The sequence below is a fragment of the Impatiens glandulifera genome, chromosome 7 (genome assembly GCF_907164915.1).
Source record: "Impatiens glandulifera chromosome 7, dImpGla2.1, whole genome shotgun sequence".
NCBI lineage: Eukaryota > Viridiplantae > Streptophyta > Magnoliopsida > Ericales > Balsaminaceae > Impatiens > Impatiens glandulifera.
Window position 1 is genome coordinate 26,833,199 of NC_061868.1, and position 13,922 is coordinate 26,847,120.

Sequence of the window (13,922 nt, forward strand, 5' to 3'; positions counted from 1 at the left end):
GTTTTGACAGTGAATCCTATAGAATATCGTTGTTAGCGCTTTCCAGAATCATATCAATTTTTGTTTGTCACTCAGGAGAGAATCAATTTCTTCGGCAACAGTCTTCCATCTTTCTATGAAGATGGATAATTTCTCATGTTCTCCTTACTTAATATTTTTAAGCCTTTTCTCTAGTCATCCTAGATTAAGGTGCATGGAGAAGTGTTCTATAAACGATGTGACTAATTCCGCGATAGTTTGCAAATATGCTACCTTTTGTTGGTGATACTAGTGTAGAGCAACATCGTCGAGGTATTGGGGAAATATGTGGATAGTTGTTGGCTCTCCGAATCGCAATGAGGTTATTGCAGATGTGTACATTTTGAAAAAGATAGACGAGTCTCTTTTTTCAATATATTTAGATATGGATGGTAAAATTATGCCTATTGGAATCATTACTCTTTCAGCAGTTTTCATGGCATCTTTTTAGTCATAGTGTTCATCAATTCTTTTTCCCTTAGCCACCTTATTTAGATGGGCTTATATTTTGTATGCATGGCTCGAACTTGAGCCATTTGGCATTCATATTCAGTAGAAGGTGGTTGTTCAGCCATCAGAATGGGTCTCCCATGTGGTCCCACAGGTTGAGTTCATCCTCATGTGTCATGTGTTGTTCTTGTGTGGTCTGATTGAAATCTTCTTTGAAGTCTTCATAGTTTGTGACTTTCTCCTGAGTTTGAGAACTAGTAGGATTAGGATTAATGGGAATGAACATAGTCGGGATAGGTTGGGTAAGAAATCGAGAGGAATAATGCATATTTTGGGATATAGATGATATTTGCTAATTATCTAAAGAACTCGTGCTCAGCGCGAGTTGTTCTGTCACATCTTATAGAGTTGTCTTCATTTCTCTGAATTCGATTGTAAAAATTGTGTGTCATTGTTTCCTCAGCCATTTTGTGGAGGATAAAGCGTGCAGCTTTCGGATCTTACTTTATGGGAACCATATCGACTAAGGATGGTGTAGAATTTTTGAGAGAGCGAAAATAATACTTTTATTACTTGTGATTCTTACATTAGAAATCTAGTTCTTAAATAGTTAAATTTACATTTACAAAAAAAGAAATGATTTGTAGAAAAGGAAATAATTTAAACAATGAATAAAATAAAAACATATGAATAAAATAAAAATCAAATAAATTATAATTAATTTGACAATAGTAGCAAATCTTCAATCAAGTAGCAAATCAATTATTCTCATGGATTTGCTACTAATAACATTCCATTCTTGGAAATGTTTCCTTCCAATGAAGATAGAGAGATAATTCTACACTCCCCCTCAAGTTGGGTAATAGATGTTGAGACTGTTAAACTTACCACATACTTCCTCGAATCGGTTTGGTGAATACGGCAACCACCTGATTGCGGGATGTAACGTAGAGGAGTGCAATGGAGCCTTGGGCAGAGATTGAAGAGGATATTGTCGATGGAATGAAATGTGGATGATAGTGAGTTGGCTTTGAATCGTCGGAGTGTCGTTGGATGTTAATGACAATGAGTTGGCTTTGAATCGTTGGAGTTTCGCTACATGACAATGAGTTGGATTTGAATTGTCAGATTTTCACTAGAATTTGATGATAGCGAGTTGGCTTGAAACACTAGAGTTTCGCTGGATGATAGTGAGTTGGCTTTGATTCGCCAGAGTTTCACTGGAATTTGATGATAGTGAGTGGGCTTGAAATTCCAGAGTTTCGCTGGATTATAATGGACTGACTTTGATTCGCCGGAGTTTCACTAGAATTTGATGACAGCGAGTTGTCTTGAAATGCCGGAATTTCGCTGGATTTTTATTTTTATATTTTTTGGATAGACTAACTTAGAATTGCCAATCGTCTTTCCCGATTCCGTATCCTGAGTGGGTGTTAAGCTCTTTGGGACAGCCGGAGTCGATTTTATTGAAGGCATTTGCAGTAGTAGAGTTGTTATCGTTGTTTTCAGAGGCAAGTTGTAGCAACCCGGGATTAGCAGTGAGGTGTCGATGAAGAACATCTAGTTGGATGTCGGTTGAGGACGCAGTACTGGAAAGCGGCTTTGATATCATGTAGAATTTTTGAGAGAGGGAAAATAATATTTGTATTCCTTGTGATTCTTACATAAGAAGTCTAGCGCTTAAATAGTGAAAATTATATTTGCAGAAAGGAAATGATTTGCAGGAAAGGAAATGATTTAAACAATGAATAAAATAAAACATATCAATAAAATAAAAATAAAATCAATTATATTTGATTTGATAATTAGTAGAAAATCTTCAATTAACTAGAAAATCAATTATTCTCATTGATTTGCTAATGATTACATTCCATTCTTGGAATTGTTTCCTTCCAATAAAGAGAGAGATAATTCTACAGATTGCAATTTGAAACCGTCTCGCGATAACTATATTGAATTGCCTTGTTTAGGGCAGTTTTTCCTCGAAACCAGACGGAGATTATATTTGTGTTCCCCATCCCGACCCACCTCAATCTCACACCGATTATGCCCCTACACTATAAACAAAATTAAATATATAAATCATCACTATATTTGTTTATTCACTATCTTTTTTATAAGATTTGTAAGTTTATTTCTTTATAATATTATAAATTTTCAATGTATTACAATATATATTACCTTAAAATTCGTTTATATAATTTTATTGTATAATTTTTTATTCTTTTAAATATTTTATAAATAGTGCCCCACGGGGATTCCCCGAAACCGAATGGGGTATTAAAATATCCCCGAAATAAAAACGGGGCGGGGATGATAAATGCATTCCCTTCCCCGAATTACCCCATTGACATTCATAATATCGACTACTACAGTCGTGGGCTATAGTGAAGAGAAAGAGGTGAGAGTTTGCAGTTGTAACATAAGTATAATGCAATGCATATGCATGTAAAATGAATCATATGGAATGAACATATCCTTGTGATTTAGAAGTTAAAGACATAAAAGTTATTATACAAAACACCCACTTGTTACATGCATATCTCCCTTGTTCATATTTAAAAAGAGAGAGTCTAAATAGGAAAAAATGACAAAGGCTATAAGTTTTAAGTCCTACTATAGCCTATTCCTACACTTGAAGTTTCCTCCTCTTCGTTCTTTTTGGCCTGCTCATATTCTTCGAGAATAATTGTTAGGTAATTATTCCACTCCTTTGGGATACCCATTTTGGAGGTATTGTGCCACTTTTCTAGGTAACCAACGTAGGTCTTATGGTCAATCGACATGTCTATGGTGATGGCATTCCCCATATATGAAGGCATAAAGTCACGACCGAATTGCTTAAATAGATCGTGAGTGTAATAAGAAGTGACCACTTGAAACCCATGACTGTGATCATTGATTTATTATCCATCATGTAGGCCATCTTTTTAATGGGATACCATGGAAGTAATTCATTGGCTTCATCATCATTGTCTACAAGAGGTTCGTGCACATCCTTCCTCATTCTTCGGTATTGAAGAATAGGCCTTCCTCATTCTTCGGTATTGAAGAATAGGGGTCATGATGTCTTTAAGGCATAATTGCGGAAGGAGTTCGAGTTTATCGAGCAACCGGATGTAGAGAAATAGAGGTGAGCCTCTTATACTCATGTTAGAGGTTAAATTTGAGTCATTTAACCCCATTAGCGTCTCAACTAGGATGATACCCGAGGGGTCTTTATTTCTCCTACTCGTGTAGTATGCTACCTCTAGGATTTTGGAGGATGACTTGTCATCCGCTAGATCCACGAAGAAGTGGTCCAATAAGACTATTACCATCATCATGGAGGAGACCAAGGTTAGAGGGATTTCCTCATTTCTAACTTCCATTTTCTTCCAGTTTTGGAAGTTAATGGCGTTCTTCTTGAGGATAGTCTCGGATGTCGTTTTGGTGTATTTTTATTCCTCTTGTAAGAGCTTTCTCAATGACATTGATTCTATAAAGGTCGTAAGATGTAGAATATTTTTATTGTTCATCATTAGTATAGCTCGGAATTCCTCCATAGTTGGGAACATTTTCCTTTCTCCCATAAATTACATTCGGCCTACATGTCTCTACCTTCATTGTATTTGCATCATGAAGGTTTTGTTTATTTTGAAGTTAATAAACTTCATGATGGGAGTCAATCCATAGACTCTGTGGTTTACTCGTTCTCGTGGAAGTTGTCGATCCATTTGGATCATGACGACATCACTTGACATGGACATCGTCTGAGATTGGAAGTTCAAAACATTTTTCAAAAATGCGTTTGTTTTGAAGATGAAACATTCTTGAGATGTTCATATAGACTAGAGATGCATACACATAATTCGTATAAATTTGTATCGATATCAACAATATATATATATATATATAATTTAAATAATAAATATAATTGAAAAATAACAATTTTATATTTAAGTATATTAATATATATATATATATATTAAAAATATATTTAAATTTGTTATATATTTAACATTTGAATAAGAGAGAATAACGGCCTAAATTTGTATATTTTTTAATTAAATAATTTAATAAAAAAATAAAAAATAATAATTTAAAAAAAATATTTCAATTATTTATAAGATGAAATATAAAATAAAATAAAAGAGAAAAAAGGTAATTGTGCCTATCATGTTTTACAAAGTTTTATTAAAAAATCAAAAGTTTAAAAGATAAACATAAAATAATAATTTCATTAAAAATTAGATATTTTAAAAATTAAGATAAAAAAATATATATCTTAGTGTCTCAATGATAATGAGTTTACTAGTTAATGTTCAAGCCTATTCATTCTGCCTGCATAAAAGACTTCATGAATTATGACAATGAATAAATGGTTGGAATTTTAAATTATTTTTACTAATTAAATAGAAATGGGAATTTAAATAAATAAATTTAATTTAATTTAATCTAAATAAATATAAATTCATATTAAAAATTAAATATAAAATTTGGTGAAATTTACTGTCAGTGGATAAGATCGAATGCAAATAAATAAAATCCAATGCCAAAATTCTTGAAATTTTAAGAGTTTAAGAATGGCAGTCGTTGGATGAATTATCCGCCGCTAGATTGATAAATTAATTTATTGTGATGGTTTAATTTCTAGTTATAAATATCCTTTCGTGTTGGAATTTTAATATATCTCACATCTCTTTTTCACTCATTCCATAATCTCTCTTGAATTTAAATGGTTTTTTATTTTTTTTTCTTGAATGTTTTTCGAGTTCTTCACTCATCTGAGTGTTCTTCGAATTTTTCACTCAATCGAGTGTTTTTTTAGTTCTTGACTCGTTGTATTTCCGTTGAAACCCGGTGATTGATTTAAGTACTTTGTTAAGTTCGCTGTGTAGTGATTTCGGTGTTGAATCATTGTTGTACTCTGAGAAACAACTATTTGTGATAAGCACCAACACAAAGCGAGACGGTGAAACTTTTTTTTTAGGGAAATGTGCTAAGCAAATGTTTCGAATCAATATTGTATTATGGTGATTTTGTTCTTCTAAAATTATATTTAATTAAATTATTTTAACATCATTTATATATTCAGTTTATTTAAAGAAAAGATATCTAACATAAATTTAATATTTAACATTTTTAAATTTGAAATTCTTTAATAAGTTCATGCCTAACTTCGGTGTTTAATCTATTCTTGTTTTTTTTTTCTTTTGTCTTTTGTTTAAATAATAAATAAGGTGTGTATAGTCTGCCGAACTCTTGGTCGGTAATGAGTTAAATTAATTAATTAAGAGGTTCAGTCAAAAGTTTGGCCGGTTACACGCAAATAACACATGAGTATAATGTAAACTTATAAATAAACTCTTAAATCATTTGTTAACTTTACGATTTCTTCTTAAACTAGTACTTTTTATATAAACTCCTCACATACAAAGTTATTTTAATATAAACCATTTGTCAAACATAAGTTTAAGCAGGCTCTTTATTAAAATATTAGCCACATATATAGACCACTATCCATATTTTACTAAATCACAATTCAATTTTTAATTTAAATAAGTTATAAGAAAAAAAACTCCTTAAATCACTTATATATTTTGAGTTGTTAATTAGTAATAAAAAATTATAATCTTCATTTAATTCAATTCAATTCTTATGAAATGTATAATGTATTATATATATGGTAATCAAATTAAAAAATATTGCTAAAGAGAAGTTTCCATCATATTTTATTCTTACTAATCTCTTTAGTGGTAATTACTTGGCAAATTTGACGAAATGACCATACTAATGCACTCTTTTTGAAAAATAATCAGCGCCTCATAAACATTGTAAAAATGACCATTTGAACGAAATTGCAAGAGAATTAAAAAACTGACCGTTCTTAAAATAAGCGTGCTGCGATCGTGCCATCGCGAGACGCGACCAACTAGAGATGATAATAGGTACCCTTATGTCTGATACTCGTGGGTACCTGATAATCGGGTTCGGGTATTGAAAATATTCTCTACATAAATTTTGATCTTAAACTTACTTTAATATCAAAATATTAAATATTTTTATTATTCTTCATATTTAATCTGTTAACTTATTTTTAACTTTCATTTTATTTTATTTTTCACTCTAGTTTATGTTCTCAATATCTACCAAATAAATATTTGGATAAATATTGTTTTTATTTGTATTTTTAATATTTTGATATTACTAATTTTAAAATTATTTAAGTTTTTTTTCAAACTTTATAATCTCATAATTAGTTTTTTAATCGGGTAATGGGGTATTTGTCGGGGATCGGGTACCCGACGAATCGGGGACGATGATAGAAGTAGAGATACTTGTCGGGTTCGGGTAGTAAAATCTAAATCGAGTTCGGGGTTGGGTACTTCACTACCCGGTGGGTAGGGTACCCATCACCATCCCTACGACCAACCGTACGTGTTGCGACCGTGTCGCCTCTTCGCCTTTCACACTTCGTGTGCCGCGACCATGCCGCATCTTCGCTTTCCACGATGCCGCGACCGTGTTGTCTCTTCGCCTTCCATGAAAAATGAGAACGCATCCAACTTCTCCGCATTCAAATTAAAATGAGACCGCATTCAACATCATCATCAGAATTCAACAACTTAAAAAGTGTATAAATATTACCATCTGACAAATCCATGAAATACCAACCTTTGTACGATCATTTGGATTCATCGCATTTAAATGAAATCATCTACACAAGGTTTTGTATGTCGTTGTGTTCTTCATTCTCCATTGTGTTCTTCGTTCGCGATGATTGGTCGTCGTTTAGAGTTTAGAGAGAAAACGGAGAAGAGCGAGAACGAGAAAAAAAGAAATGAAAAAAAATTATGAAAACTATAATAAATAATTAAGGATTTGTCGCGTCACAAGCGTGCCGTCACGTGACACAACAGTGTATTTTCATCATTTGATAGACTGAAGTGATCATTTTTACAATATTTATGGGTACTAATCAATTCCCCCAAAAGAATGTATCATTGTGGTCATTTCATCAAATTTTCCAATAACTTAATTCTTTTCATTTTTATGTATATTCACTTTTTATCTAATTTTCCTGGTAAATAAATATTCTTATTAATATTTACATTTTCTTTTAACTTGATAATGAACTCACTAATTACACGTTTCTTCGTCTAAATTTATTAATTACTTTATTTTATAAATATAAAATATATAAATTAAAATTAATAATACGTAACTAAAATAAATTTTAAATTTTATATATTATAATAAAATACATTATATAAATATTAAAACTAAATATATTAAAATAATATTAAAATAACACATGTATTTTATCTTTATTTAATTTTATAAATATATATATATATATATAATTAAAATTAAACATATTAAATTAAATAATTCAAACAAAAAATATAAACTAAAATTAAATACATTGAACAAAAATTAAAATAAAATACATTAAATAAAAATTTAAATAAAATATATATATTTTATCTTTGTAATTCAATTTTAACTTAATATATTTTATTTTAATTCTTTTGTAATGTATTTTATTTTAATTTAAAATATTTATTTGAATTACTTAATTTAGTATTTTTAATTTTAATTATATATATTATGTTTATAAAATTAATTAAAGATTAAATATGTGTGTTATTTTAATATTTTATAATGTATTTTATTTTAATATATAATATTTATATATATATATATATATATATAATAAAATGGTTACTAAGATTAAAGAGTAAGATGTGTTATTAGTGATTTTATAGAAGAACGAATATTTTAAAGAAGTGAATGAAAATATTTGTATATTAAAAAAAAGTAAACTAAAGTTGGATAGACATCAAAATAATTTTAATTATTTTATAGAATTAAATGAGTTTAACCTATAAAAATAATAATTATAAATTGCCCATACTTTAAATAAATAAATAAAAAGGTTTATAAGATAAATAAAAAATAGTTTATATCAAAACGATTTAATATATGTAGGATTTATATAAACAGACAAATCGTTTAGAACTTATTTATATATGTACTCTTTTATACATGTTGATTTAGATGATCAAAATCATTTTAGAGAGAAGTTATGAAGTTGATAGGTGAAGAAGATGAAAGGCCAAAAATCATAATGATTCCTTATCCAGCGCAGGGACACGTCACACCAATGCTAAACTTAGCCTCCACCTTCGCCGTCCGCGGCTTCCGTCCAATCCTAGTCATTCCAGAATTCATCCGCCGCCGTATCTCCGCCGCGGCTTCCGAAGCAATATTCCTTGAATCCCTTCCTGACGGACTAGATGAGGTAAATGGAAACTCTACCATTGACTTCTTTTCCATTGAGAAAGCTATGGAGACCCACATGCCGGCCCATTTCGAAAGCTTTCTCACGGCGGAGCTCCGGCGAAGCAACAGCGGCGGCGGCGGCGGAGGAGGAGGAGAGGTTGTGTGTGTTGTGGTGGATTTATTGGCGTCTTGGGCAATTAGAGTGACTAGAGGATGTGGAGTTCAAGCGGTCGGATTTTGGCCGGCTATGTTTGCATCTTACCGGTTGATTGCCGCCATACCGGAGATGATCAGTAGACGCATCGTCTCCGATACTGGTATATCTCTCTTTTGCCATGTTAATAGTCATTTATTTCTAGTTATTTTTCAAATAAGATTTAAATATTAACTAAACATTTTAGGTTGAATTGTGTCTTATTTTGAATTTAAACAAAATATTGTAAATAAATTATAAAAAAATATTATAAAATATTTTATGTTGTCACAAAAGAGAAAATACATTGATTAAAGTATTAAAGTGAATGTTATAAATATAAAATGATGTCATAACCAATTTAATAAAATAAGTTTGTGGTCTTAAAAAAAATTAAATCTTCTAACATTATAAAAAAATTAATAAATATATAAAAGATTAATATAAAAAAATTATACAAACAAAAATGTATACTTTTAAAACTTAATTATAGAATCAAAATCGTCCGAAATCTAAAGTTTATAAACAATCGGTTCTAAACTCCTAAAATTTAGGATTTTCTTTAAAAATATTAGAGTTTAATTTGAAAAAATTATTAGTTATATACAATTATGTAAATAATAACTTTTTTTTATAATTTATAAATATAAACTTAATTTTTCAATATAAAATATTATAAAATTAAAATTATTTATAAATTCTAAAATTATAAAATAATAAAATCTTATTATATTAAATTTAAAATCATAAAAGTTTTAAATAAACTCATTCTCATTAGTTAAAATCTTAAAATTTTAAGATTTGAAAAGTTAATTATGATAAAAACCTTTATTAATAATACAAAATTTATAATTTTTGTATTAACCTGCAAATTAATATTTTAATTTGTTCATTTTCATGATAGGGTAGTGTGTTTTAAGAACACAATAATCTCATTAAACATAATTATATATAAATTTATTTGTGAATTATTATTAAACCCACTTATATAAAAAAAAAAAAAGATAATTCTAGTCCAATAATATCTTTCTTAACATTGGATTTGGTAACAAAGAATGAGACAGTTTAATTTAATTTAATTTGTTCTAAAAGCCGCATGTTAAGAATGTGATTAGCATTAATTAATTATGTCACCTTAATTACATTAATTAATATAACGACAGGAAATAATTAAGGTTAGGATAAATTTTATTTTATTGAAGTTAGTTATTATATTTAAGATTGTCAGCAAGCCGACCCATAAATTTCGGATTCAATCATGTGATAAATAAATAAAAATTATTGACATTATTATTCTATTATTTAAATTTTAATATTTATATCCATTATTGACTATCATTTTATTTTATTGTTTTCGGTGATTTATATACTAATTTTCATATTTACATGTGTATGCATGAGACGTACGTACACCACAACCAAATTATATATAGTACTTAGGATATACTATTAGATGATTAATTGGTCAGCTTATGATAATTAGTATTAAAAATGATTTATTATTATTATTTCGAGTCTTGTAGTAATATTTTAGTTATCTGGAGCTTCATCCTAGTATATGTGACGAATTATTTAAATTAACATCTAAATTGAGATAATTGATAACAAATGCTTTTATAAAGAAAATTATTTACATGAAATCCAACTTTAGAAAATGTTTTCAAATGGATAGTTGTACATTTCATTTTGCATTTTTTTTTAAGATTTTAATTTTTAGAAAACAAATTTATACATGCAGGTAATCCAATACACAAAGGTCCTATATGCCTTCAACATGGTGAACCCATAATATCCACAGAAGAGTTGCCATGGCTGATTGGCAATTCAACTTCAAGAGCTTCAAGATTCAAATTTTGGATAAGAACCTTGGAAAGATCTAGAACTCTCCATTGCATCCTTATAAACTCGTTTCTTGATGAAGAACGAACTTCTAACGACATTATTATAAGTCAAACAAAATACCATCCCATGATAATTAGCCCTCAAGAGTTCAATCATCCTATCATATTCCCTGTCGGAAATATAATCCCGAAACATGTCCCTACAAGTGGGAAAGTAAGTCTATGGGAAGAAGATCGAAGTTGCTTAGATTGGCTTGACAAGCAAAGTCCTTCTTCGGTGGTATACATATCATTTGGGAGTTGGGTCAACCCTATTGGTACAACACAAATTAAAACCCTAGCTCTTGCTCTCGAGGCATCAAGACGCCCTTTCGTTTGGTCCCTACGCCATACCTGGCGTGAAGGGTTACCAAAAGGGTATACCACAAGAGTGTCCAAACAAGGAATCGTGGTTTCTTGGGTTCCTCAAATAGAACTTCTCGGTCATAAATCAGTTGGATGTTATCTTACTCACTGTGGTTGGAACTCGATTCTAGAAGCCATACAATGTCAAAAGCCTCTTTTATGTTACCCCATAGCTGGGGATCAATTCGTAAATTGTGCCTATGTTGTCGACGCATGGAAGATAGGGAGTAGACTCGGTGGATTTCAACAAAGAGATGTAGAAGAAGGGTTAAGGCAAGCAATGGACGAAGGAGATATGAGGAAAATAATAGCTAGACTTAACGAAAGGGTCATGGGGAAGCATTCTAGTTTGCAAGTTAATGCTAACCTCACTTCTTTTGTTGACAGTCTTAGCAAGTGCGTGTACAAATAACTTACTCGATCTATGAGATCTTAAAGAGTTTCTTATGTATTATTTGTTAATTTCGTTTTATGTTCATGTTTGTTACTTTCTTTACCTCAACCATGGCTTGTAATCTCTTGTGTCCCTTGCAGTGTTATTTGTACTAATATTAGCCTCCCATTTTTTTAAAAATAAAGGTTTTGGGTACAAAACCTATAAGAACATATAGGTGGTGGGTTGTAGTTTACATTTATGTATGTAGAGGAAATATATTAAATTCGAACCACAATTCTTTCATCATTTAACCATATTAAATTTAATTAATTATAATATGTATGCATATATATTTAATTATTTTATTGATTAAAAAAAATAAAAAAAATAAAAAAAATAATAGATATTCAAACAAAAAATCAAAAAAAATAGTAATTTTTAATAAATTATTTAAAATTTAAAATTAAAATATTTTTAAATTTAATATATAATTAAATATTATAAAATAATTAATATAAATAAGTTAAAATAATATATCTAATAAATATGAAGATAAGAAAAAAATATTTTAATTTAAATAAAAATATTAAAGATCAATTTAATAAATATGGAGAGAAAAATGCTAAGGTTCCTGTCAAGGTTTCGGTGGGAATCTCCCCACCATTGCTAAGGAAGCATCCCGGAGGATGTATCAAATATGATAGTGGGGATCCACTCCAGGTTCCTAGTTTTTCCTCACGCAATATCTCTCGATCACAGACCGGTATGATCGGTCTTCACATGATTGTAGGAGTACAAAATTTCAATATGGTACTCCTTCACGTAAGTCTGTGTGATATACCCATTCAAGGCAAGTATTAGGGTAGAACCTAGGTACAAGGTAAAACCTAAGTACCAGTTGGGGTGACAGACCTTGTGATGTGGACTATTGTGAGAGTGGAATGTTATAAATGAAAATTTATAAATAGCCAGAGTTTTGTTTATTTTATACTTTTTCAAAATAACAAGTTAAAATCTCTAGTAGAGTCGCCAAGACAGCTGTAACGTCTTGGAATGAGTATGATCCACCTCCTGGTCCCATAACTTAGCATGTGCCGCGTCGAGGCGAACACGTGGCAATATGGGGGAAATATCTCCTATGGTTTGTATTATAACTTAGCTTTCTAAGTTCTTTATATCAAGAATCGAGTTCTTGATTGTTGGGACCGAGTGTGCAATTCTATAATCAAGCGCATCGGAAATAATATGATAAGAGAATTCGAGGTTATAGGAAAGAAGAAACAAAGATAAGAAGAGAATACTACTAAAATATATCTAGCAGTCCAAGATAGAAGTTCAAGACCGAGAAGATAATTAAGAGTAAGAACTTTCACAAAGCTTTCATTCATACCCAAAAATAGGGGTGGGCATCAGCATATATAGCGGCTGAATTACCCAAGAGTAGTCGATTATAATTCTTTTACAACAACTTTTAGGGACTTAATCAACAATCAGTTTTTTGGGAAATAGAAAAACAGAATTAAAATATTGATATGCTACGAAAACAAAATTTCCGACCGAGTCTTTAGCCCAAGTGTTCCATAGAACCGTAGAGGGTGCTGGAATTATTCTATGACTGATGCATTAATTTGGAGACCATATCATTATCTCCCCCTTCAAAGTTCGTCGCCCTCGACTATAAGACCGTGACCTGGTCGGCCTCTAATTCGCATCCTCAAAACTTAAAAGAAAACTATTACATTTTGCTTCCGTCGGACTTCAGCAAGTTCAGCAAGGATCGCAGCATAGGACCGCAATCCTTTATAAGCCTTCGATAACATATTTTCAGTAGTGGAGCTGGCCGGATCCTTGTAGTCTTTTTTACTGTCGGGTCAGTCACCACCCCGCCCATGTAAGAAATTTATGTGCACCCAAAGTCGAGTTTTATGTTGTTTAGAGCTGACCTTTATTGCTGCAATGTCGCCAAGACTTGGAGCAGATATATAAAAAACTTCTTCCAACTCCGATTATACTCTATAGTGTCTTCAAAAACTCAGACCCAGTCTTTTTCCCGAATCAGCATCACAGGGGCAGCAAAAGAGCCATAACTTCTAATTATTCTCCTAACTTGTGGTCGGTCTTCGGGTTGCTGGAATAGAGCGTTGAATACTTTAAATAATTGCTGGAGATCTTCAGGAATATCTTCCAAGGTCATTGCCGCGAGGGAAACAGTTTGGCCTTCATGCTGACTTTTTATTTGCACTTTGGCAGCAACACTACATTTTTCCAAAGTCTTTTCCAGCTGGTTGTCAAGCATTAAAGTGACCTGTGCTCGAGGAATACCCTTTAGGACCCTGGTTCTGCCTTTCTTCTCATAAGAAAGGGTCAGCTT

The 13,922-nt window shown here is 30.8% G+C and overlaps 1 protein-coding gene across 1 annotated transcript; it reads left to right on the top strand.

Annotated features, from left to right (window-relative positions):
* Positions 1 to 8,539: 8,539 nt before the first annotated feature.
* LOC124909657 (UDP-glycosyltransferase 82A1) lies at positions 8,540 to 11,587 on the top strand. The gene is made up of 2 exons (XM_047450316.1): positions 8,540 to 9,053; positions 10,668 to 11,587. Exons 1-2 carry the CDS (start codon positions 8,540 to 8,542, stop codon positions 11,585 to 11,587), a joined length of 1,434 nt encoding a protein of 477 aa, XP_047306272.1.
* Positions 11,588 to 13,922: the final 2,335 nt, after the last annotated feature.

Coding starts and splice junctions, on each gene's coding strand:
- LOC124909657 (XM_047450316.1), top strand. CDS start 8,540: ATGAAGTTGATAGGTGAAGAAGATGAAAGGCCAAAAATCATAATGATT. Junction 9,054..10,667: donor ACGCATCGTCTCCGATACTG/GTATATCTCTCT, acceptor TTATACATGCAG/GTAATCCAATACACAAAGGT.